Source organism: Bos mutus, chromosome 20 (genome assembly GCF_027580195.1).
Source record: "Bos mutus isolate GX-2022 chromosome 20, NWIPB_WYAK_1.1, whole genome shotgun sequence".
NCBI lineage: Eukaryota > Metazoa > Chordata > Mammalia > Artiodactyla > Bovidae > Bos > Bos mutus.
The window spans coordinates 37,889,894-37,915,660 of NC_091636.1; the positions used below are offsets into that span (position 1 = coordinate 37,889,894).

The 25,767-nt window shown below is 38.8% G+C and overlaps 2 protein-coding genes across 7 annotated transcripts in view; one reads left to right on the forward strand and one right to left on the reverse strand.

Moving 5' to 3' along the window:
- The window catches only part of NADK2 (NAD kinase 2, mitochondrial), a 45,261-nt gene extending 40,667 nt beyond the window's left edge, over positions 1-4,594 (forward strand). Inside the window, exon 14 of the mRNA XM_070357805.1 lies at positions 2,514-4,594. Coding sequence (XP_070213906.1) covers positions 2,514-2,652 — 139 coding nt within the window. The 3' untranslated portion in view covers positions 2,653-4,594. The remainder of the gene's footprint in view (positions 1-2,513) is intronic.
- A 5,477-nt stretch (positions 4,595-10,071) lies between these two features.
- Positions 10,072-25,767, reverse strand: part of SKP2 (S-phase kinase associated protein 2) — a 39,079-nt gene continuing 23,383 nt past the window's right edge. For all 6 annotated transcript variants that reach the window (XM_070357636.1, XM_070357637.1, XM_070357638.1 and 3 more), the window contains 3 exons: positions 18,809-18,860; positions 18,523-18,630; positions 10,072-11,766 (listed from right to left, as the gene is read on the reverse strand). In XM_070357636.1, the coding sequence (XP_070213737.1) occupies positions 11,553-11,766; positions 18,523-18,630; positions 18,809-18,860 (374 nt within the window). In that variant the 3' untranslated portion in view covers positions 10,072-11,552. The remainder of the gene's footprint in view (positions 11,767-18,522; positions 18,631-18,808; positions 18,861-25,767) is intronic.

Here is a 25,767-nt window from a genome sequence, read left to right on the forward strand (position 1 = left end):
CACGGATTTTTTTTTTTTTTGAGGGGAAGAAGATATACAAAAATGTTTATAATTTTTGTAAAGGTTTCCCAGTCTTCCAGACTAACAAGAAAACTTAACTATAGTTAGGGCTTCCCTGATACTTCAGCTGGTAGAGAATCCTTCAGCAATGCAGGAGACCCCAGTTTGATTCTTGGCTCAGGAAGATTCCCTGGAGAAGGGATAGCCTACCCACTCCAGTATTCTTGGGCTTCCCTGGTGGCTCAGATGAAAAGGAATCCACCTGTAATGCGGGAGACCTGAGTTCAATCCCTGGGTTGGGAAGATCCCCTTGGAGAAGGGAATGGCTACCTACTCCAGCATTCTTGCCTGGATAATTCCATGGACAAAGGAGCCTGGCAGGCTACAGTCCATGGGGTCACAAAGAGTCAGACACAACTAAGCGACTTCTACTTTCACTTTTCATGGCAAGCAAAGAATAGTTCAGTTACAAATTGCTTCTTAACAGTGTGCATATACTTTTTTGAAAATGCATAATTGATTTTTTTCCAGGAAAGACACTAAAAAGGATAGTGATCATATTTAAAAATCACTTAATCATTTGAGAATTAATTTTGATTAATCAACAAATCTGTACTCAGATTGGGTAAGACTGAAAGATTCATTTAAATGTTTGCTCATATAAGTAGGAGAACAGCTTTATGACTTTGGCTGGAAAATATTTCTTAGCAACAGATTGACAGGTTGAACTAAATTAGAGTTATTAACTTTTGTTAATCAAGACACCATCAAGAAAATAAAGAGGCAAGCCACAGAGTGAGATAGTATCTATGTTCAGCAATGGACTCATATCCAGAATATATTATAAAAATTCTTACCAGTCAGTAAGAAAGAAGGCAGGCAACCCCTTAGAAAAATGGCCGAAAGTCTTGGACGGGCATTTTGCAAAAGAGAATATCCAAATGGCTGATTAGTGTATGGAGAAACATCCTTGACCTTATTCATGTGAGAAATGTAAATTAAAACTATATCATATAATACCATAGTCATGTAAGGATGTGAGAATTGGACCTTAAAAAAGGCTGAGTGCCGAAGAATTGATGCTTTTGAATTGTGGTGCTGGAGAAGACTCTTGAGAGTCCCTTGTACTGCAAGGAGATCAAACCAGTCAATCCTAAAGATCAATCCTGAATATTCATCGGAGGGACTGATGCTGAAGCTGAAGCTCCAATACTTTGGCCACCTGATGTGAAGAGCTGACTCATTGGAAAACACCTTGATGTTGGGAAAGATTGAGGGCAGGAGGAAAAGGGGGTGACAGAAAATGAGATGGTTGAATGGCATCATCGACTCAATGGCATGAGTTTGAGCAAACTCCAGGAGACAGTGAAGGATAGAGGAACCTGGCGTGCTGCAGTTCATGGGGTCGCTTAGAGTCAGATATGATGGAGCAACTGAACAAATACAATACCACACACACTCACCAGCCTAGCTAAAATCCCAGTTGTTGATAAGGTGGAGCAACTAAAACTTTTATATAAAAGTGGAGCAACTAGAAATTTTATATAAAACTTTTATACTGTTAGGAATAATATGGAAAATTGTTTGGCAGTTACCTACCAAAGCTGAATATAGGACATGCAGTGACTCAGTGATTCTGCTCTAAGATATATATCCAGCAGAAGTGTATACACTGACAGATATGTATGTACCAAAAGACATACTCAAGAATATTCATAGTAGCAATGTTCCCAATAGATAAAAACCCTAATGTCCATGAATAGTAGAAGAGATACTTAAGTTTTGGTATTTTCGTACAATGCAGGTGTTTTCAGACAGCAATGAAAATGAACCCAGTGCTGCTACGTATGATAATATGGGTGATTTCACAAGCATACTGTTGAGCAGAAGAAGCCAAATAGAGGCATATCTATTGTATTCTTCCATTTATATAGAATTTCAAGAATAGACAAAGCTATTATTACTATGTGATTGAAATTAGGATAGTGGATATGCTTGGGAAGGAGGCGCTGGGAGTAGAGACTGGGAGATGGGCTAAGAGCAATGAGGGAACTTCCCGGGAACTGAGTGTAACATTCAGTTCCTAATTTGGGTGATGATTACACAAGTGTGCTCATTGAGCTGTACCCTGATAATTTGTGCCTTTTCTGTATGTTGTATATAAGTAAAAATTTTACATGACAGTAGTTACATTCTTGCTCAATACTTAAAATACTTGTAATGGTAATAATGTTCAAAAAGCTCCTATGAGTTCCATCAAGTCTGAACTTGTTCACTTTTAAGTGTTTGGGTGAATGGAGCTATCCTGAATGTTTCAATTTTGAGATTTTTTTTGGGTAATGTACTCATATTGACATAGTCACTAATTCTCTCATAACAAAGGGAAGGGCAACTTGATTTTTAAAATCAAGGCCAAATGATCTACCTGCCAGTTTAGATAAAAACCCAGTGTTGTAAAGAAACTGCAGTTTAAGCAAAGTGTTGATATTTAACACACGTCTCTCTCTGCCTAGGGTGTGTGTGCGTTCTCGGTGTTGGGATGCATGCATGGTTGTGGATGGAGGAACTTCCTTTGAGTTTAATGACGGAGCCATTGCTTCAATGTTGATCGAGAAAGAAGACGAGCTTCGAACTGTGCTTCTAGAGCAGTGAAGGATTGCCTCAGATGACAATTTTGATTGCTAGAGAAATAGTTTTACTGCAGAAGCAGCCTACCAGTCATAAAGCTACAGTTTTTGGTTGTTGAGACTGATTGGCCTTGGGCTGAAGGGTGACCAAGAAAGTGAGATTTGCATTATTTTTCTGACGGATTCTGATGGAAAAGATGTTCAGTATGTAAGAAAATGGAGGACTAAACTGATTAGAATTCATAACAGTGAAATTTTGATACTGCTTACAGTTGGTTTCCAAGAGTGCTGGTATCTTTATAAATTTAGAGAGGTAGGCTCAAATAAAAGATTTCATGTTTAGGATTTGAAATTTAACTGTACAAGTTTTTTTTTTTTTTTCCTTCCTTTTCCTCCTCACTTTGTGGAATTGGTCAGACCAAACACATCTCATTTGATTAGTATTTTTTTATAGTACCTAAAGATTAAGATTTTTAAAAAAAACTTTGATGGAGAATTTTGATAAATCCTGATAAATGTGTTTTTGTATATCTGCCAAGAGTTTTCTAATTTCAGAACACAATGATATTGTTATGACTACTGATTTAAAAATTCAATCATTTTTGAAATTATAGATGTTTTCATTTCATTGACTATCAGGTTAATTTTGACAATGCTGGGTGAAATATATATGGACAAAATAATGGCACTATTACAAATGTATTAATTAGCCAATAATTATTTTAGGTCTTTGGTAATTTTTTTTTAATAATTTGAGGCTGATAAAGTTCTTCCATATTTAAAACTCTCTAACGGATTTAAAGACAAAGGATGAACTGATTAGGCACATTCTATTATGAGTTTGGTAAAAACCTATAACAATTTTCATCTAGTATTAGGAGTATTGTCAGAAAGAAAATGGATTGTTTAATAAATATGCAAAACATTTTAGTTTTGGAATTGCCTTACTTATTATCATGGTAGTTTTCACCTAGTTCATATTCCAAATTTTACACATTAGGTTTGGAGGATAAAATGTTGTGGCTTTTCTTTTTTTCCCATTATGACAGTTTCTTTACCTAATTCCCAGTTTACTTATAAATAATCCTAGAATTATCACAAAAAGTTCCTCTTGCTGCATCATGAGACAATTGGTATTCTTAGTCCAGTTATTCAAAGTTGTATTTTTTTTTCCACTTGCTGTTAAAAATTTGTCTTCAGTCACTGAAATATTTACTGAACACCGACTCTGCCATGCACTGTGTCAGGCGCTGGATGTACATGGTGATCTGAACAGCTGCTGTCCTGATAGAACTGAATTTGGTGAGCTCAGAAGTAGATTCTGCGAAAACTAGGATGTGTAATCAAACCGAGGTTTGGCTCTTGGGTTGGTAACATTTATCATGTTCTTGTCAGATTTTTAAATATTATTATACAAAGATAATCTTAGGTTTTGATGTATATCCAGAACAAGAATTTGTTTTTCTTAGTTGAGAGTAACTGCATAGATACTACTCGCAAGTTTACATGATGCATACAATAAAAATTGGGTGTTTTCCCAGAGATGGATCTAGTTTCTGATTTGATTTAATAATGATATACTTAAGATACCACTTTATAAAGAAGTGAAATTCCACACTATAGAAACTCCTTAACAGGTTTAAAATACCTTTTTGACAAAAATGCCAACTCCATCTTTAATATCAAGGAAATCTGATTGTCCAAAATGGTACATAGATCTGTTTAATATGTAACATATTAATAGGTAACCTGCTATGTAAAATTGTTTATAAGCCATATTTTAGAGGTTTAAAAACTACTTAATGTGTTCCATTTGTGATATAACCTTTAACATTTCTGACCTGTTGTGGGATTTATTTGTAAGAGGTGACGAGAGGGAAAGGTTGTTAGAATAGCAAAAATGTTTTTATGAATGAGTTCCTTTTAATGGCAACTACATGTGAATAAAAGTAAACCATTATCTTTTCTTTTTTAGTTCATTTATTTCTTCAGCTCTTATGGGTCATTATTTGAAAACCAGATTGCCCCAGAATATTATATTTCATGTCTTTTTTCCACACTATTACTCTTTTCCCTGTTGACTTCATTCACTGCTAATATGTGACACGGTGGTGCTTCCTGGTAAATGTAGATTCTTCAGATATTTTTGAGTTAATGTTTTTGATATTCCGTATGTATTTATATTCATGGACCGAGTAAATCAAAATCATATTACATGAACTGCTGAACTGGAAAGAAGAATTGTTTTAAATGAAGCTTATTCCTTAACATTAAAGTAAACATGAAGGATTAGGGTGTAAATCAATAAGAAGGCTTATATATAAGTTTTCTACATGAAGAAACATATAAAAATATTTTTTAAGTGTCACAGGCTTTATTTTATGATAGATTTTTAAGAAAATTACTGGCTAAACGAGGAGCTAAAAGGAAAAAATGGAAAAGGATGTTTGAAGTGTTAATTTGAATATTTTATAGGCTAGCAAAGGCATGGATTATAACGAATTTTGTTCTCCCATTTTTAATAATCATCAGTGGTTAAAAAAAATTCAAAACTTGGGATCCTGAGAGACTTTGAAGAGCTCTATCTGAACAATACACACCTTTTTATACCAGAAGATTCTGAGTTCACTGGGAGTAGGGATTGTGTGTTCTGATTTGTACAATGAATACTTGAAAACCTGCATAGCTAGAGAAGAAATCTATTATAATAAATGATGGTTTTACATGCTGAAACAATACTGCTAGGGAGTCTGTAGGTCGGGGGGTGATGTATTGATAGTTGCAGTAAGTAGGACAGTATTTGGGGAACTTTCTTTTTTTTTTAACCATTCTTTTAAAATGTTTTCCCCAACTGCAACTTTTTTTTTTTTCTCCCTACACCTACTCTCTTTAAATGATTGAAGAGAGCTTGAATGATTTGTTACATTGTCATCATACTAGATTAGTTCTTTGCTTTCACAAGTGGCTTCCCTGGTGGCTTAGATGGTAAAGAATCCACCTGCAATGCGGGAGACCTGGGTTCCATCCCTGGGTTGGGAAGATCCCCTGGAGAAGGGAACTCCAGTATTCTGGCCTGGAGAGTTCCATGGACTGTATAGTCCACAGGGTCACAAGCAGTCAGATACGACTGAGAGACTTTCACAAGAAAATCTATTTACATAGCTATTTCCTCTTGCTTCAGAGCTTTTCTTCAAAGCATCATGTCACGATAAATGATTTTTCACAAAATCATTCTATTCATCTTTGAAGTATTTCCATTAGTCTTTAAAATGGGTTGTTGTGGATTATCCACTTACCATGTAGTTTTGGATTAAAATATCACCAAAGTCTTTTGGAAGGAATGATGCTAAAGCTGAAACTCCAGTACTTTGGCCACCTCATGCGAAGAGTTGACTCATTGGAAGACTCTGATGCTGGGAGGGATTGGGGGCAGGAGGAAAAGGGGACGACAGAGGACGAGATGGCTGGATGGCATCACCGACTCGATGGATGTGAGTTTGAGTGAACTCCGGGAGTTGGTGATGGACAGGGAGGCCTGGCGTGCTGCGATTCATGGGGTCACAAAGAGTCGGACACGACTGAGTGACCGAACTGAACTGAACTGAAAGTCTTAACCCCTCTATTTTCTGGTTCTTGCAGCAATACCACTGTAAGTTAGCTTACAGGTACTATCCTGAGTAGTAAATTAATAGTTTTGAGTAAAAAGACATTTTAAAAGCCAATGTAAATGACCAGGTTTTTTAAAAAATACAACATGAAATCATGGTAATGGTTGGGATATGATCAATTCCAGTGTGCCTGTTAATTTTAAAATGTGTGTCTATGGAAAAAAGTCTGCCTTCTAGTCTCTCATCAGTCACAGCCCCTTCCATCTGAAGACCTTAAATATAGTGATTTTACTGCTCAAATGTACAAGGTAGATATTTTGATATTTGGTTTAAGGAATACCAAAATATCAGTATCTTGATATTTAGATTCACTAAAAAGTAACTCAAACACTAGAGCAAAACAAATCCATAAAATGAGTTTAGGCTTTAGGGTTTCAACCTGTATAAGGAGTTAGCGTCTTGGTGGAGAGAGCTTTTTGACTTTCTGGGACCTTTGGCCAGGTGGGGATGGGGAGAGGAGAGGTAACGAGAGAGAAGGTTGCCTTCTGTTTGTTCCAAGGTTAGGTTATCCAGTGGAAAGGTGTTTCCAGTTTTCCTGGACCATTTAGTGTCTTTCCTCCTGTTCTAGACCTTGCCCTGTCCTCTACACTGTAGATCATTAGTCAATGTTGGATTGTAGTTAAGTTCACCATGATAGAAGGGACACAGTCACTTTATCCAGAAATAAATATTTTGCATTTGGCTAGAGTTTGCCTAATAATCTTGGGAACTTGCAACTAGGGTATAGAGGAATCAAGAGCCACAGGCAGACTGTTAACACTTGTTGTTCAGTCTCTTGGGTCATGTCCAACTCCTTGTGACCCCATGGACTACAACACACCAGACTTCACTGTCTCCCGGAGTTTGCTCAAGCTCATGTCCATTGAGTCAGTGATGCTATCTAACCATCTCATCCTCTGCTGCCCTCTTCTTTTGCCTTAAGTCTTTCCCAGCATCAGGGTTTTTACAATGAGTCAGCTCTTTGCATTAGGTGGCCAAAGTACTGGAGCTTTAGCATCAGTCCTTCCAATGAATATTCAGGGCTGATTTCCTTTAGGATTGACTGGTTTGATCTCCTTGCTGTCCAAAGGGGCTCTCAAGAGTCTTCTCTAACACCACAGTTTGAAAGCATCAGTTCTTCAACACTCAGCCTTCTTTATGGTCCAACTCTCAAGTCCATAATGACTCCTGGAAAATCCATAGCTTTGACTGTATAGACATTTGTTAGCAAAGTGATGTCTTCTTTTGAATATGCTGTCTAGTTTTTGTCATAGCTTTCCTTCCAAAGAGCAATCATCTTTTAATTCATGGCTGCAGTCACCATCTGCAGTCATTTTGAAGCCCAAGAAAATAAAATCTGTCACTGCTGCTTTTTCTCCATTTGCCATGAAGTGATGGAACAGATGCCATGATCTTGTTTTCTGAATGTTGAGTTTTAAGTCAGCCTTTTCACTCTCCTCTTTCACACTCATCAAGAGGTTCTTTAGTTCTTCATTTTCTGCCATTAGTGATATCATCTGCATATCTGAGGTTATAGATATTTCTCCTGGCAATCTTGATTCACAAGAAGAATGAAAGGCATATGGTGTGTGCCTCTTGAAGGAAGACAGTAATAGCACCTATCCTGTCTCCTTGCTATGATGTTCAAAAAAACCTTGACAAACTAAGCCTATAGATCAGGGTCTCTCAACACTGGCACTGAGGTTTTGGATCAGATGGTTCTTTATTGTGGGGAGCTGTCCTAGCTATTGTGGGATGGTTAGCAGCATCCTTGGTATGTACCTGCTGGAGGCCAATAGCTCCTCTCCACTTGTGACAACCAAAGCAGTTTTCACATGTTACCAGTGTCTCTTGGGTGGCAAACTCACTCTTGGCTAGCTTTTTGCGGCTAGATCTACCAGTTTATGGAAATAGGGGACACATGAACCTGTTAAATACTATTCCAGGGATGGATCACATCAGTAAAATCCAGAATGGGCAACACTGGACAAGCAACCTAGTTTCTTCCATATGTAAAGTGTAAGGATAGTAAAGAAGAGGAACACTAAGATTAAGAGACTAAGAAAATGTCAATGTCAACTAAATGCAAAGTATGATCCGTGTTTGGAGCCTGAGCAAAACAAATCTATGTAAGAAAAGTTTTTACATAGCTAGGGAACTTTCAACATCATCTTGATATTTAATGTTTTAGAATTAAATCAGAAGAATATCTTTCAGAGGTATATACTGAACTATTCATGAAGTCATGGGTCTTGGTTTTGCCTCAAAAATGATCTTGTGAGCATGTGATGTCCATGGGATGGGAGAGAAGGGTGAAATGAGATTGGTCATGAGTTAATGACCTTTGGAAGCAGAAAATGAAATTCATCATCTTTACCTTCTGCATTTGACATTTTTGATAACAAAAAAGGAAGCATGGTATTGATATTAAAAAGGAAGCAAAAAACTGGGTAATATTCAGGAAGCATCACCATTCTATTTGTGTTCAAAAGGAGTTAATTCCTAGAAGATCTCTGGATATAGGGTAAACTATTCAAACAATTTGCTAATGAGAATAAAATGCACAGTATAAGCTGATCAAGTCTGTATTTAAAAAGTGCTATGAGCAGATTTTTATCGATAGTACTTGATACTTTGATAGTACTTATCACTTAATTTCACATCTTATAAAATGTTAATACTTTAAGAAGCACTTTAACCGTAACAAGCCTGATTTAGTACCTTGTCAAAGAATTATAAACATTTTGACAACACATGAAGTAGATGGGACAAAAGGGATCATGTTATGGCTTGCTTTAAAGTGCTTTGTTCAGAGGGTTGGGGCCTCCCTGGTGGCTGTGATAAGGAATCTGCCTGCAATGCAGATCCAGAGAAGGCAATGGCACCCCACTCCAGTACTCTTGCCTGGAAAATCCCATGGACGGAGGAGCCTGGTAGGCTGCAGTCCATGGGGTCGCGAAGAGTTGGACATGACTGAGCGACTTCACTTTCACTTTTCACTTTCCTGCATTGAAGAAGGAAATGGCAACCCACTCCAGTGTTCTTGCCTGGAGAATCCCAGGGACAGGGGAGCCTGATGGGCTGCTGTCTATGGGGTTGCACAGAGTCGGACACGACTGAAGCGACTTAGCAGCAGCAGCAATGCAGAAGATGCAGGTTTGATCCCTGGGTCAGGAAGATCTCCTGCAGAAGGAAATGGCAGCCCTCTCCAATATTTTTACCTGGGAAATCCCATGGACAGAGGAACCTGGTGGGCTACAGTACATGGGGTTGCAAGAGTAGGACACGACTTAGCACACACACCCATTCAGAGGGCTGAGAGAAATCTCACACCATACCTAATGCTCGTTTTAACCAGAGTGCTTAAGAAAAATAGAGAAAGAAAAAAGGAATACAACTTAGCTGAAGTATTCATTTTTATAAAAATGTTTTATTTTAAAACAAATCTATAAAAGTAGAAATCACATACAAAAATACAGATTACTCTGACGTGTTAGCAAAATAGCTTATGGCTGGACTTGAGTTTCGAAGTACTGTATGTGTGAGGGTATCCGGAAATAAGAGGCCAACCGGATCCTCCCTCCAGCCCGTGTCACTAATCTGTAAACAATAATTTCAAGTAGTATGTAGCACTTTTAAACTACTACAAAATTGAAACCTAATCATTTCCTGTGTAACACTACTTTATAAAAATGTTCTTCCTTAGGTTTGAGCAGATAAGGGCACTTCATACCATTGTTTATAACATTTCAAAGATCTGATTTTTAAAAAAAAGCAATGTTAATAGAAATGATGAGTTTGGGCTTTTTGCTCCATTTTGAATATATGGGAAGGTCATTGATTTAAACAAGAAGTTAGTGTTTTTTTTTTTTTTAAGTAGAATTTAGTCCTTTTGCTTCTATGTATCATTAAAAAAAAAAATCACTGATGCTATCAAAAGGTTCAGCACCCAAGTCTTAACTTTTATGCATGTGCCAGCTGTGCTTATTGCTCTGAAACTGCATGGAACATACACCTTCTTCTAGTGTATATTCCTAATTGAAAGGAACATGCAGTTCTTAGGGAACTCCAGGTCCAGAACTTTATAAAACAGGTTGCTAGAAACAATCATTGTGAGAGGCCATTAAAATAAAATAAAAAAAAAGACAATTTAAAATACTTGATTCCAGAGTAAAAATAACTTTGAGAACCTTAGCAAAAAGGAAAACGCAGGCATCTGCGGTTCAGGATTCCATCCAACATTTCAAGAATCAAAGAATGACTGGTTCCTACCTCTCTAAAACAAAGTCATCTTAAAAGCTAAAGAACCCACGTTAACATAATTTGATCATAAAGTCAGAACTCCACAATTCAATTTCCTCAGCTAATTCAGAACGCTGCGAACACAGTACATAAAGGAAATAAAAGTAGTCGCTCAGTCGTGTTCGACTTTTTGCGACCCCATGGACTGTAGCCCGCCAGGCTCCTCTGTCCATGGGATTCTCTAGGCAAAAATACTGGAGTGGGTTGCCATTTCCTCCTCCAGGGGACCTTCCCAACTGTACATAAAGGAGACTTCATTAATGTGCATTAGAGGATACCCCAGGTTAACTGTCATAGAAAACTGTCTCTTGAGCCTTTACATTCTATACCAATTCTACACCTCTGGTTGGCCAACTGTTTCTTTATTTAGGTTTTAAGGTGAATGACCTGGGGCTATTTGTTTCCATCAACCTGACTGCAAATCTAAAGGCGCAGTTGAAATGTCTATTTTTCTTGCCATCCTCAGAAGAGATTGCTGCAGATCTACTCTATGATTCTCATTCTTTTCAGCTTACAATACAAATAGCTTATTATTTTTTGCAACCTATGTCTTATAATAAAGCAGTGCTGAAAAATTAAATAGAAGAATGTTCAGTTGCCGTATCGGCTATGAAAATGATTTGCTGGTGGCGATTTTTAAGCTTGATTCTAAATAGATTTATGAAGAATGGCACTTGGAAGACGTGGTTCAAATTTTGCTATTTAAGGTATCTTGAAATTATAGGCTCACTCTCCCTAAAATTTCAAAAAGCGTAGAGCTGAGGCTCTTAAGGGTATAGCAGTGATAAAAGCTTTCATAGTCAGTTCTAAAAAGCAACACTTCATAGTTTTCTGTCTCCAATGGTTCTCTAATATACTTGTAGAAGGAAGGCAATGGAAAACCATGAATAAAAATAGCTGAGCTCTCCACAATTGGGCTTCCTGCTTACTTTCCCTGTTCAAAGAAAAGAGGAGACACCATCTTGCAATAGAGGATTCATAGGCAACTGGGCTTCTCCAGTGACAGTCGGCATTTGATGCCCCATATCTCTTGGTTCTTCTTGTTGCCAATGGTCGGCCTGGCGATGGTGGTGAAATGGGAGCAATTAATCTGTAGATGAGGGAGGGCTTCCTTTAACAATTGAAGGGTACCGTCTGGTACGATTCCAAAGACTTGTAGTGTTTTTAATGTGGGAATTTCTCCAAGTTCACTGGAAAGGAAAAGAGAGACTTTCAGAGTAGCAGTATCTATGGTAACTGCCACTAGAGTTACATGATCCAATTTTTACACACTGTATCATATTTTATACGATACAAACTGAAGACATAATTTGCAATCAATGATTCGAGGGAACAGCAAAGGTGAATCAAACCACAAAGCACAGGCCACAGCTTGGGCAATACGGCCTTAGGAAACACATTAGTGCATTTCGTTGAATTTCTAATAACCAAAAAACTCCTAGGTTTATTTAAAATCCAAACATATTTTCTTTCTTTCTCCATTCTTGGTTTATATTCCTCCTCCCCTCCCACCCCCCGCCCCTACTCTTGGTTTATATTGAAAAATGTCACTGTGTTGGGAGGGGAAGCCAGCAAGCTAGTGATGGGAAAAGTAAATGTTTTACTATGGCATAAGCTGGAGTCACGAAAGGTTACATGCAACTTAAGGATATGGACTTGATCTTTATTTGAACAAGGCCTGCCCACTTGAAAGGAGATGTGAGCAGAGTTAGTGACTTCCAAGTAGTGGTTAATAGTCAACAAGTCCATTACATATGATGAAACCTAACGGTGACTTCATGATACTATTTTAAGGTTGTGTGTCAGGTGCAGATAGACACAATAAACATTTTACTTCTCTACATATTCCCTTTTTTTCTTTCTGACACACGGAAGCCAGTTATCTTCCTAGGTATTTCACATTAAGTGAAACCGAGAGTCCCTTGGATTGCAAGGAGATCCAACCAGTCCATTCTGAAGGAGATTAGCCCTGGGATTTCTTTGGAAGGAATGATGCTAAAGCTGACACTCCAGTACTTTGGCCACCTCATGCGAAGAGTTGACTCATTGGAAAAGACTCTGATGCTGGGAGGGATTGGGGGCAGGAGGAGAAGGGGACGACAGAGGATGAGATGGCTGGATGGCATCACTGACTCGATGGATGTGAGTCTGAGTGAACTCTGGGAGTTGGTGATGGACAGGGAGGCCTGGCGTGCTGCGATTCATGGGGTCGCAAAGAGTTGGACATGACTGAGCAACTGAACTGAACTGAACTGAACTATGTCAACAGTGAAATTCTGGTCCACAAAAAAGGGATCCTGTTTTCCCAAAGCAAATATGCTTTGGTAATGATTCTTTTTTCTTAACCTAGGTCTACAGGCTTAGAAATTCATCTCTCTGATCTATATTTACTCCAGGTTGGGACACACAGTCCAAAGTCTCAGGAAAGGGAATATTTAGTTTGGAGTTTCAACAAAATCCCACGGCAGATCAATGAGAAAATCAATTCCCTAGAATAAGAAGCATCCTTTATATTTTCATACTGTCAATAATTACTTAAAAAATAAACCTTCCTTAGAGTAATTGTCAGCTTGCCCCTAACCTTTCCTCCTTTCAGCTTAGTGTATATACCAATGACCAAGGCCATCCTTATAAAGCCTAGCTCAGATTAAGTCCTTCCCCTGTTTGAAATCGATGATGCCTCCCTCACGTTTACAGAACTCAAACCATCTACTCGCCTTAAGACCTTCCATACTACTCCTGCTCTCACTCCCCATCTAAGTGTATTTATTCTACATTTAGGAGAGTTTTAAACACCACAGATGTTAACATATACTGGTTGAATACAAGAGGAAGGGTAATTTAGAAAATAAAAGTACTAACCAAATGAAATAAACATGCTTGGTGTTCCTAAGGGGGCAGTTAGATCTGGATGTAAAAGAAAATCAGCAAGAACAAATTGCTATTGTTCATAAAGTAAGCTAATCTCTGAAATGGAAACAAGAGTATAAGGAGATGTCAGCATATACAGATGTTTATACTTACCGTCACTGAAGATGATAGCAATCTGGCCCAATCTTAAATTTCTCTTATATAAAATCTGAGTATATGAGAACTTTGTAATATCCATGAGAATCCAGATTCTGGGATCTCTAGATTAGCCAAGTTGTAAGACATTCTGCAGTGGAGAGTATTTAAAACAAGAAACTAGAGGTGGGAGTGAAGAGGGATGGCAGACAACAGAAAAGCAAATGTTTTCGCAACAGCACTTTGTAAAAGCCTTGGTGAGGAAGGAAATTATATTAGACACTTAGAAGACACTCAGGTGTTACATGTGAGAAAGGAGTGAGCAGAATATGATAGATGGTGGATGAATGACCATTCCCAAGCCAATAAAACCAGGAAGTCTTTAAGATTTTAAGGAGACCCCCCACCCCCCCAAAACAAGCCTCTTGTATGTGTATCACCTACAGCACAGCAGAGAATGTACCCAAGTATCTCTTTGAAAACTTCATGGAAGAGACTGAAAAGTAAACTAAAGGAGAGTAAATAGAAACGAATAGTCTGAGAGTCATTATTTCTAACTTCAGTATAAAATGACACTGATGTCTTAAGTGTCTCTATTTAGTTAGTAAAGAAAAGGTATTTATAAACTGTTTGACCAGGTTCACTCCTTTGCTGTTCACTGTTCAGTCGCTAAGTCGTGTTCCACTCTTTGAGACCCCATGAGCCTGGAAGCACGCCAGGCTTCCCTTCCTTCACTGTCTCCCAGAGTCTGCTCAAACTCACGTCCACTGAGTCAGGTGATACCATCCAACCATCTCGTTCTCTGTCACCCCTTTCTCTCCTCCCCCAATCTTTCCCAGCATCAGGGTCTTTTCCGGTGAGTTGACCCTTCGCATCAGGTGACCAAAGTATTGGAGTTTCAGCTTCGGCATAAGTCCTTCCAATATTCAGGGTTGGTTTCCTTTAGGACGGACTGGTTTGATCTCCTTGCTGTCCAAGGGACTCAAGAGTCTTCTCCAACACCACAGTTCAAAAGCATCAATTCTTCGGTGCTCAGCTTTCTTTAGGGTCCAACTCTGATATTCATACATGACTACTGGAAAAACCATAGCTTTGACTAGATTGACCTTTGTTGGCAAAGTGACGTCTCTGCCTTTTAATACTCTGTCTAGGTTTGTCATAGCTTTTCTTCTAAGGAGCAAGCATCTTTTAATTTCACGGCTGCAGTCACCATCTGCAGTGATTTTGGGGCCCAAGAAAATAAAATCTGTCACCGTTTTCATCGTTTCCCCAACTACTTGCCATGAAGTGATGGGACTGGATGCCGTCATCTTTTGAATGTTGAGTTTTAAGCCACTCTCCTCTCTTACACTTTCCTCTTCCACCCTCATTGGAAGCTCTTCTGTTCCTCTTCACTTTCTGCCATTACGGAGGTATCATCTGCATATCTATTGTTGATATTTCTCCCAGCAATCTTATTCTCCTTATAAAACCTTAAATTCCTCAACTTAAAATTCTCCTGCAAGTATTATTATTTCTTTAGTTTCTCTTAATCTCAGATTACTATCTCCAGCTTCAGTTTTTTCCATTAATGAGAAATACAAGAGAAATCAGACCAATTAATAAGGAAGGGAATAAATAGAAGGAGGGTGTGTCCTGAGGATAAAATATCTAGTTTGCTAAGTATTTCAAAGCATTATCAGTACAAAAGAAAGACACTCAAATTTTATGTTACCACTTCTAAGAAATGAAAAATTTTTAGCATAAATAGCTTTCTGGAAATTATTGAAGATCCTAGAACTCTTACTATGCATTTCATATACATTTTACCTGGAGAAATGTTTAAGGATAGGGTACCAGCAAACTCATCTTAATGAATTCACAAGGTAAACCAGTATACTGTTCACTTTATGTCTTAAGAAACATACTCTTTTTACCTTAAGGTTCAAGGACAGCATCTTTCTTCTGTCTGTTTTCACTGTATTCTGATGGTCTGACTTGTTACTAAACTGATACCTCTGCTTCCCTTATTTCAAGGTAATGTTTAGACAAATTGGTTACAGTGCAGTCAGGGTTCGCACCTGGGTCTGTGACTTCAGATCCATGCTCTGACCCGTCAAGTCACACTGCCTGCAGATGACTGTGCAAGTATTATCATCCCAATGGATATAAATATAAAAATATGAAGGCTCACAGCCTCCCCTTAGCCTCTGCTCAAGTGAATAGGTATTTCCTGCTTAACTTCTTACTCTTTGGAGAGAAAGAACAAAAGTAAGACACAGAAGTAGATTCTCTTGAGAAAAACAAGCAGAAAAGAATGATCAGTGTACTCCCAAGGGAGCTGCACAGACAATGCAGCTAAAGCTCAAATGGCAAGGGTGGGAAACAACTGTTAACAGAGAAACCTTTTCAGGTTAGACTCTCCAGGCTCCTAGGAGTTCTGGATGCTAGAAAATTCAAGTGGCAGGGGATTTTAATAAGAGTTGCATGTATATGAATTTAGGCCCCAACATCTGCTGCTGCTGCTGCTAAGTCACTTCAGTCGTGTCCGACTCTGTGTGACCCCATAGACGGCAGCCCACCAGGCTCCCCCGTGCCTGGGATTCTCCAGACAAGAATACTGGAGTGGGTTGTCATTTCCTTCTCCAATGCATGAAAGTGAAAAGTGAAAGGGAAGTCGCTCAGTCGTGTCCAACTCTTTGCGACCCCATGGGCTGCAGCCCACCAGGCTCCTCCATCCATGGGATTTTCCAGGTGAGAGTACTGGAGTGGGGTGCCATCGCCTTCTCCACCAACATCCGAGAGCCCTGCAACTAAATATTGGCATCTCTTCTATGCAGTGCTTTTCCAAATGAGACACCAGCTGAGACCCTGAGCCCTAAGGATTAACTACAGTGCTTTATTAAAGACGTTAATTACTGGATTCCCTAATTCTATGAGTTAACTCTATATAGCTGAAGTGTCTGATCTATTCATTCTTTTTAATTCTTTTTCTTTAAATTGCAACATAGTTCATTTTTAATGTTGTGTTAGTTTTTGGTGTACAGCAAACTAATTCAGCTATATATACATGTATATGTACATATATATATATACACACATACACATACATATTTCATTTTCAGATTCTTTTCCATTACAGGTTACTATAAGAAACTGAATACAGTTCCCCGTTGCTATACAGGTAAGTCCTTGTTGTTGATCTGTTTTATATATGTAGTGTATATCTGTTAATCTCAAACTCCTAATTTATCCCTCTCCCTCCACCCTTTCCCCTTTGATAGCCATAAGCTTGTTTTCAATGTCTGTGAGTCTGTTCCTATTCTGTAGATAAGTTCAGTTGTATTATTTTTTTAGATTCTACATATATGTGATATGATATTTGTCTTTCTCTGATTTACTTAGTGTGATAATCTCTGTGTCCATCCATGTTGCTGCAAATGGCACTATTTCATTCTTTTTTATGGCTGAGTAACAGTCAACTGTACATATGTACCACATCTTCTTTATCCATTCATCTGCTGATTCATCATCGCTTCCATGTCCTGGCTGCTGCTATATTCATTAATTCTTTTTTTCTTTTTTGTTCCAAACTTTAAACTTTTTCTTTTGTATTGGGGTATAGCTGATTAACAATATTGTGGTGTAACAGTTTCAGGTGAACAGCAAAGGGACTCAGCCACACATATACATGTATCCATTCTCCCCAAACCCTCCTGCCATCCAGCCTGGCACATAACACTGAGCAGAGTTCCCTGTGCTATACAAAAGGTCCTTGTTGGTTATCCATTTTAAATATAGTAGTGTGTACATGACCTTCCCAAAGTCCCTAACTATCCTTTACCCCTGGCACCCATAAGTTCGTTTTCTGTATTCATTAATACTTGAAACTAACTTACAAGACCCAAACTAGTAATTTGAGGACTGCATAAATTCTGTGCTCAAATTCAACACCCTTCTTTGGTAGGAATCAGCTTGATTACCTTCATGTGGGTAGTGAGCGTAAACAAGGTCAGCAGGGTCATTTAGGCGATGAGGAAGAAGGACACCAGGCCAAATCCAAGATACTGACTCCTTGTAGTTTCTAATAAAATTGCTATACACTTATATATGACATGAGGAAAAACTCTGCAGCCCTTTGAAATATAGGAAAACTTCTTCAAGCTAAAGAGATGATATTCCTAGGATGACTTGGGTATGGCACTTCTTAAAAGCAAGATGGATCCGATTTCTCTTTTGTTAGCATTGCTTTGATTTTGTGGAAGTTGCTGAGCAGTACAAAATCAACCCCTAAAAGAGCTACCAGATTAGATATAGACTATTCTGCACGTGTCCAGGAGATCTGAGACATACATCCAGTTCAGTCAGTAACTCACTATTCAGCTTTGGGTAAGTAAGCTTTTACTTCACTCTTCTGGATCTTAATCTCCCTCCTCCTCAAAGAGAACATCACTCTTATAATATTTACTACTTACATATTTTTATTTTTCCCCATTCCTTGGCCTCTGGGACAGACACCACTAGGAGACTGTAGAACTTTCCCTTTAAGCTCAGATGAAGGTTTTTGGACTTAACTAGTTGATCTGAAAAATTTCAGAAACACATATACACACATGGTCTGCCTCCTCCTGTTATACTCTGAGCTTCCTGAGACTAAAGGCTGTCTTCTGCTTTTCTAAGTTCTCCTCAAGTACTTGAACAGTATTCTAATATTTAGACCAGTTCACAGCCAAATAAATGTTTAGTAAACTACCTCAATCAACTCAACTTTACCAGACGTTTTAAGCAAAACATTTTGCCTTGGTACTTCTATTTTGCTAGTCCTTCCTAACTAGTTTGTGATACATTAATTTGATGTTTAAGCTTTAAACATCTGCTGTTAATAATAACGGATTTTAACACCAAGTGACATCTCTTTTGGCCCCTGCCCTCTGCTCATTTTAAGAAACAAGAGTACTCACAGTAAAGTTTCAGGTATTATGTCATAGCACCGACTGAGTGACAGGTGTTGGAGGTAGTTGAGTTGGTAAAATTCTGGAAAGCAGTCATTTTTCAGCATGACACTATCGCTGTAACAAAACAGAAGAAAAAATTAAAAATCTATCCATCAATCCCAGATGAAGATAGGAACAGCTTATCATTCATTCAGTTCCTTCAATTCAACAAAGTAAGATTCTTTCCTTGTTCAATAAAAAATCATGAATTTTCATTAAAATTTTTTTGTTTAAAAAAAAAATAAAAACATACCTTAAGTCTAGGTGGACAAGATTGGGACATCTTCCAACTAAGGTAGAGACATCTAGCAAAATAAATAAATAAATAAAAAGATGGTCACTATCAAATGAGGAATCACACAAGGATACTTGCTGTCCATACATTTCACATTGTGCTGGAAATTCAGAGTAGTGCAATTAGAGTTATTCACTATTAGAAAAAAAAAATTATCATCTTGCCATGTAAGACTTTCTACCCAGGAAACACAAGAAATCATCTGAAAAACTACTAGCAATAGTAAGAGAACTAATTGTGTAAAATGACTGGATAAGAAACTCCATAGCTTACCTATGTGCCAGCAATAGCTAGATGAAAAGAGGTAGGGGGAAGTCCAGTTCACAACAGCAAAAAGCAAAATCAAATAGCACAATATATATACACAAATATCAAAAAGTAGCACTCCAAACCAGTGGAGGAACATCATAGATTATTAAAAAATAATATGGCTACTACAACTAGAGAAAATTAACTTCAACTCAAATAAAATATCCAAATTAATTCCACGTTATTAAAAACGTCCAAATGCAAAAATGAATAATTTATTCAGTGGATCTTGGGATCAGTAAGGAGTTTCTAAACATAAAGAAAAAAAAAAAACAAAAAGGAGACAATGATAATTTACTACATAAATCTTTAAAAACTCTACCATGTTAAAACAAAACAGAATACAAGCAGAAATAAAGTGGTATCAGAAAACTGGGAATAAATGTTTCCAATAGAGTTAATGTTTTTTTTTTAAATTTTATTTTATCTTTAAACTTTACAATATTGTATTAGTTTTGCCAAATATCAAAATGAATCTGCCACAGGTATACCTGTGTTCCCCATCCTGAACCCTCCTCCCTCCTCCCTCCCCATACCCTCCCTCAGGGTCGTCCCAGTGCACCAGCCCCAATCATCCAGTATCGTGCATCGAACCTGGACTGGCGACTCGTTTCATATATATTATACATGTTTCAATGCCATTCTCCCAAATCATTCCACCCTCGCCCTCTCCCACAGAGTCCAACAGGGTCGTCCCAGTGCACCAGCCCCAATCATCCAGTATCGTGCATCGAACCTGGACTGGCGACTCGTTTCATATATATTATACATGTTTCAATGCCATTCTCCCAAATCATCCCACCCTCGCCCTCTCCCACAGAGTCCAAAAGACTGTTCTATACATCAGTGTCTCCTTTGCTGTCTCATATACAGGGTTATTGTTACCATCTTTCTAAATTCCATATATATGCGTTAGTATACTGTATTGGTGTTTTTCTTTCTGGCTTACTTCACTCTGTGTAATAGGTTCCAGTTTCATCCATCTCATTAGAACTGATTCAAATGTATTCTTTTTAATGGCTGAGTAATACTCCATTGTGTATATGTACCACAGCTTTCTTATCCATTCATCTGCTGATGGGCATCTAGGTTGCTTCCATGTCCTGGCTATTATAAACAGTGCTGCGATGAACATTGGGGTACACGTCTCTTTCCCTTCTGGTTTCCTCAGTGTGTATGCCCAGCAGTGGGATTGCTGGATCATAAGGCAGTTCAGTTCAGTTCAGTTCAGTCGCTCAGTCATGTCCTGACTCTTTGTGACCCCATGAATCGCAGCATGCCAGGCCTCCCTGTCCATCACCAACTCCTGGAGTTCATTCAGACTCATGTCCATTGAGACAGTGATGCCATCCAGCCATCTCAGCCTCTGTCATCCCCTTCTCCTCCTGCTCCCAATCCCTCCCAGCATCAGTCTTTTCCAATGAGTCAACTCTTCGCATGAGGTGGCCAAAGTACTGGAGTTTCAGCCTTAGCATCATTCCTTCCAAAGAACACCTAGGACTGATCTCCTTTAGAATGGACTGGTTGGATCTCCTTGCAGTCCATGGGACTCTCAAGAGTCTTCTCCAACACCACAGTTCAAAAGCATCAATTCCTTGGCGCTCACCTTTCTTCACAGTCCAACTCTCACATCCATACATGACCACCGGAAAAACCATAGCCTTGACTAGACGAACCTTTGTTGGCAAAGTAATGTCTCTGCTTTTGAATATGCTATCTAGGTTGGTCATAACTTTCCTTCCAAGGAGTAAGCGTCTTTTAATTTCATGGCTGCAGTCACCATCTGCAGTGATTTTGGAGCCCCAAAAAAATAAAGTCTGACACTGTTTCCACTGTTTTCCCATCTATTTCCCATGAAGTGATGGGACCAGATGCCGTGATCTTCGTTTTCTGAATGTTGAGCTTTAAGCCAACTTTTTCACTCTCCTGTTTCACTTTCATCAAGAGGCTTTTTAGTTCCTCTTCACTTTCTGCCATAAGGGTGGTGTCATCTGCATATCTGAGGTTATTGATATTTCTCCCGGCAATCTTGATTCCAGCTTGTGCTTCTTCCAGTCCAGCGTTTCTCATGATGTACTCTGCATAGAAGTTAAATAAGCAGGGTGACAATATACAACCTTGACGTACTCCTTTTCCTATTTGGAACCAGTCTGTTGTTCCATGTCCAGTTCTAATTGTTGCTTCCTGACCTACATATAGGTTTCTCAAGAGGCAGGCCAGGTGGTCTGCTATTCCCATCTCTTTCAGAATTTTCCACAGTTTATTGTGATCCACACAAAGGCTTTGGCATAGTCAATAAAGCAGAAATAAATGATTTTCTGGAACTCTCTTGCTTTTTTTTTCCATGATCCAGCAGATGTTGGCAATTAACAGTATAAAAAATAGTATATTAAGAGTATAAAAAAATAGAACATGGGTAAAAAATATAAAGATACTGCATAAAATATAACATAATAAAAATGGAGCAAGAAATGCCAAGTATTTTTTTGTGTGCTGTGACATGAAAAACAAATCCTATTACAATACCCAGAATTGATGAAATATCATAAAGCAGGTGCCCCTACACTAAAAGTGCATATTTAATTTTATGCAGCCTTTCAGAAGACCTCATATTTTGAGGGGGAACTGATCTTTCTTTTAAAAAAAAGTTTTCAGGGCATAACACACTTTGCTCTTTGGCTCAGTGATTCCACTTTTAGAAAAGTAATCAGAGATCCCAGGTGGTACTAGTGGTAAAGAACCTGCCTACCAAGGCAGGAGACAAGACACACAAGTCCATCCTAGGTTGGAAAGATCCCCTGCAGGTGGGCAAAGCAACCCACACCAGTATTCTTGCCTGGAGAATCCCAAGGACCCTATAGTCCATAGGGTTGCTTCATTCCTGTCTCTTTGCGACAATCAGCAAGGAACTAAATATGATGAAAGGAGGTGGAAACACAAGGAGGCATACACGCACTAAGGTATTCACTGTAGTGACAGTTATAAAAGCCCCCTTCCCTCGTTAGTTTAATAGGTCAACCTTCATCCATTCTATGGAACACAATGCTAATAACAGCCATTAAAAATCTATTTAATAACATTTTACAAAATGAAAAAATAACTCAGGATACACTGTATACTGAAAACAAAATATATATAATGCATGATAATCTCAATTTAAACACACAAACATATATATTTACACACAAATTTACACATAGAAAGGAAGGGGGTTGGGGGTTGGAAGGCTGGAAGAAAATACATCCAAATGTTAAGTGCAATTACCAAGGGTGGTGGGATCACAAATACCTTTTCAGAATTTGGAAGAAAGTCCCATGTGATACTTTGCAATCAGAAAACGCATTAAGTGAGTGTTATTTACTTTAAAAAAATGGGCAAATTTTATTTCTGTTTGAGGGTTCTTTTTTTCTTTCTCACAGCTACATCTCCAGCTGCATCCCCTTGTTTGAATCCTAGACTTGCATTTTCAACCTCCTGCACACACTCACTGGGCTATGTGATAAGCATCTCACATTTATGCCTAAAACCAAATGCTTGATTTCTCCCCTCAATCTGCTCCTTCCCCAAAGTCTTCCCCATCTTAGTAAGTACGAACTTCATTGATTGCTGGGGCCCAAACCCTGGGAGTCCTACTCAAACCGTTTCCTCACATCCCACACCCCATCTGTTACCCAGTCCCCTTGGGTTAGCTTTCAAAATGCATCTGAAATCAATCATTTCTTACTTCCTCAAATGTGACCACCAAGTCTCCAGCGGCCTTTCCCTGGCACAGCTCCGCAAGGGGACTTTTCAAAGGTGAGTCAGATCATTGCATTCCTGTTCGAAATACTTCAATGGCTTCCCATCTTACCCAGGAAAACAAGGGAAACAGAGCTTCTGCGTTGGCCAAGAAAGCCCCCAGCTATCTCATCTCCTAACACTGAGCTCCTCGCTCCCTCTCCCAAGCTGGCTTCCATACGGAGAGGAAAAAAAAAATCTCAAACATTTAATAAAGTTTGTCTATTTTAAAAAATAAATAACATCTATTGATTCATTTTCTGATTATAAAGTAGCATATGTGGCTTTCCTCCAAAGGCACCTGCTGGTCCTTAGTTCTAGAATGTTCTTTCCTTACATATCTACGTATCACTCTTTCAGGTCTGTGGTTAAATCTCACTTCCTCAGGGAGCTCTTCTCTTTGGCCATTCCATCTGAAAGCAGCCCCCTTCCTGCTACACTCTACCTGAGCACCCTGCTTTAAACTTTTCCTCCTTGTGTTTCCACCTCCTTTCATCATATTTAGTTCCTTGCTGATTGTCTGGATTCCCCACCAGAATGTAAGCTTCACAAGGATGACTTTCTCTGTTTTGTTCAAGGCCACATGTCCCAAGTTTAGAACTGGGTTTTGTGCGTTATAGGGGCTCAACAGACATTTGTCTCAAGAGCTGCACAACATAGTTCTGAGTGACCCATCATCTCACTAGCCAACCACAAAATCCACAATCAGATACAGTTTTCCCACCTGGGAAAGAATTAAACCTTGGGGGATGAACCTGGTTAGTCTCTGTCTTCAGCCCTTGTTTAAGTCCTGTCTTTCTTTGGTGGGTAGAGTTAGGAACCAGTAGTGACTGCCAAGATTCCTCTTCACCGTCTCCTTCATTTCACTGGAGTAAGAAGGGATCTTAGAAACTACCTAATCTAACTTGTCATTTTAGAAGAGAGACATTTTTCGCTAGAGAAGTCCAAGTAAATCTAAGACCCAAAGCTAGGTCCTCCAAACCTCATTCTGTGCTCAGCCACTGCTCCACAGAAAGGGTGGAACAGTGGGTGGGTGAGGAATATAAACACCAGGAGCCAACAGTCACTGAGCTCTCACTACGTGCCGAGAATGATTAAACGCCTTGCACACGTATTACATCATTTATTGCTCACTCTAATGCTAAGAGGTAAGGTACTACTATTATCTCCATTTTATTGAGAAATGGAGGAACAGCAAGGTTAAGCAAATTGCTCAAGGCTACCCAGTGAATGACAGAGTGGGTACCTGAAGCCAGATGGTCTGTCACTGGTCTTGGAGGTAAAACACAAAATCTGTATTGTCTTCTACACAGTGAAATAGCGTGTACCGTTGTTAAAAATATCCATTTAAAAATTCTTGAATTCCCATTGTATACTTAAGGACACTAACACTTCAACTCCTACTCTGTGTCCTATCCTCACCCTGAATGTGTCCAGGGGATTTTACCACCTATCATTCCTGCCAAAACTGAGTAGAAAGGCGATTTGTTCTTTTTCAGAGGAACACAGAAAAGAGTTTTAAGCCAAACGTGGAAACAATTTACAGTAGCTTGCCTACAGCTGAGTTTCTCGACCTTACACCCAGAACCTTGGTTCATTACAGAAAAACTCTGAATAAAGAAGTGGGAGGTTCAGGTATGAGCAGAAATGTACACAAGGCCGTCTTCCCCTGGGGATGAAGAGGGAAGAACCATGGATGGGATTCAATGCAAAGAGGATGCTCCCTCATGGGAATTTAAAGTCCTTGGAAGGCAACTTGGCAAGAACTATCCAAAGCTTGATAATGAAGCCTAATCCTTGGCCTGGCAACTCCACTTAGAAATGCACTCAACAGTTTGTTTCTGTCCATAAGACAGTTGTTTATAAAGGGAGAAACTGTAAAGACTCTAAACATTCGTTACAAGGAGATCATCTGAGTAAGTTCTGAATGAATCAATAAATTATTCCAAATATATCTGATGGAATATCACATAGCCACTGAAAATGATGTGTGGTGTAGCTACTGAAACGGGGTTACTTGAAATAAAACCATACTATAAAGTACTCCATACTCTATGTCCCATTTTTTTAAAAAGCCACTTTTTAACAGGAAAAAAGACTAGCAAAATGTTAGTAGGATTATTGATTTTTGTGTTTTTACATGTTTTAGGCATATTTGAGAATGACTATGTAATACTATAACTAGATATTTTTAATTTTTATTTTTAACTGGAGGATAACTAATTTACAATATTGTATTGGTTTCTGCCCTACATCAACATGAATCAGCCATAGGCATACATATGTCCCCTTCCTCTTGAACCTCCCTTCCAAACAGATTTAAAATTGTGTTTAAAGGGGAAAAAATGCAGACTAGAAATACTGTGTGTGGAGGGGAGTGGTTAAGAAAAACACTACTGCTGCTTTTGCAGATCTCTAAAGAAAGCCCTCACTTTGTTATCTGGGTTCAAGCACCTGCAGAGGATTCCGATCTCTGACCACTTAGGAGAATCTGCTCCTATCTTCTACAGCCTCGGATACGTGACTCACAGGGGATAGGTCATGTCCTGAAGGAGTACTTTTCAAATACTGCTTAGATTTTAAGAAGATACATTCTGCAAATATTTGGCTCAAATCTTTTAGAGTATGTTAAAAATAAGAAAAACACTCAGAGGGGCTCATACCACCATCAAGACATGAGGTTAGGGCTGAGGTGTGCACTGGCTTAACGAGGCTTTGTGTAGGCCGCCTGAGACCATGAGGGCAAGCTATTAATATGCTAAGTGAAATAAGTCAGGGGACTTCCCTGGTGCTCCAGTGGCTATGAGTCCATGATCCCAATGCAGGTGGCC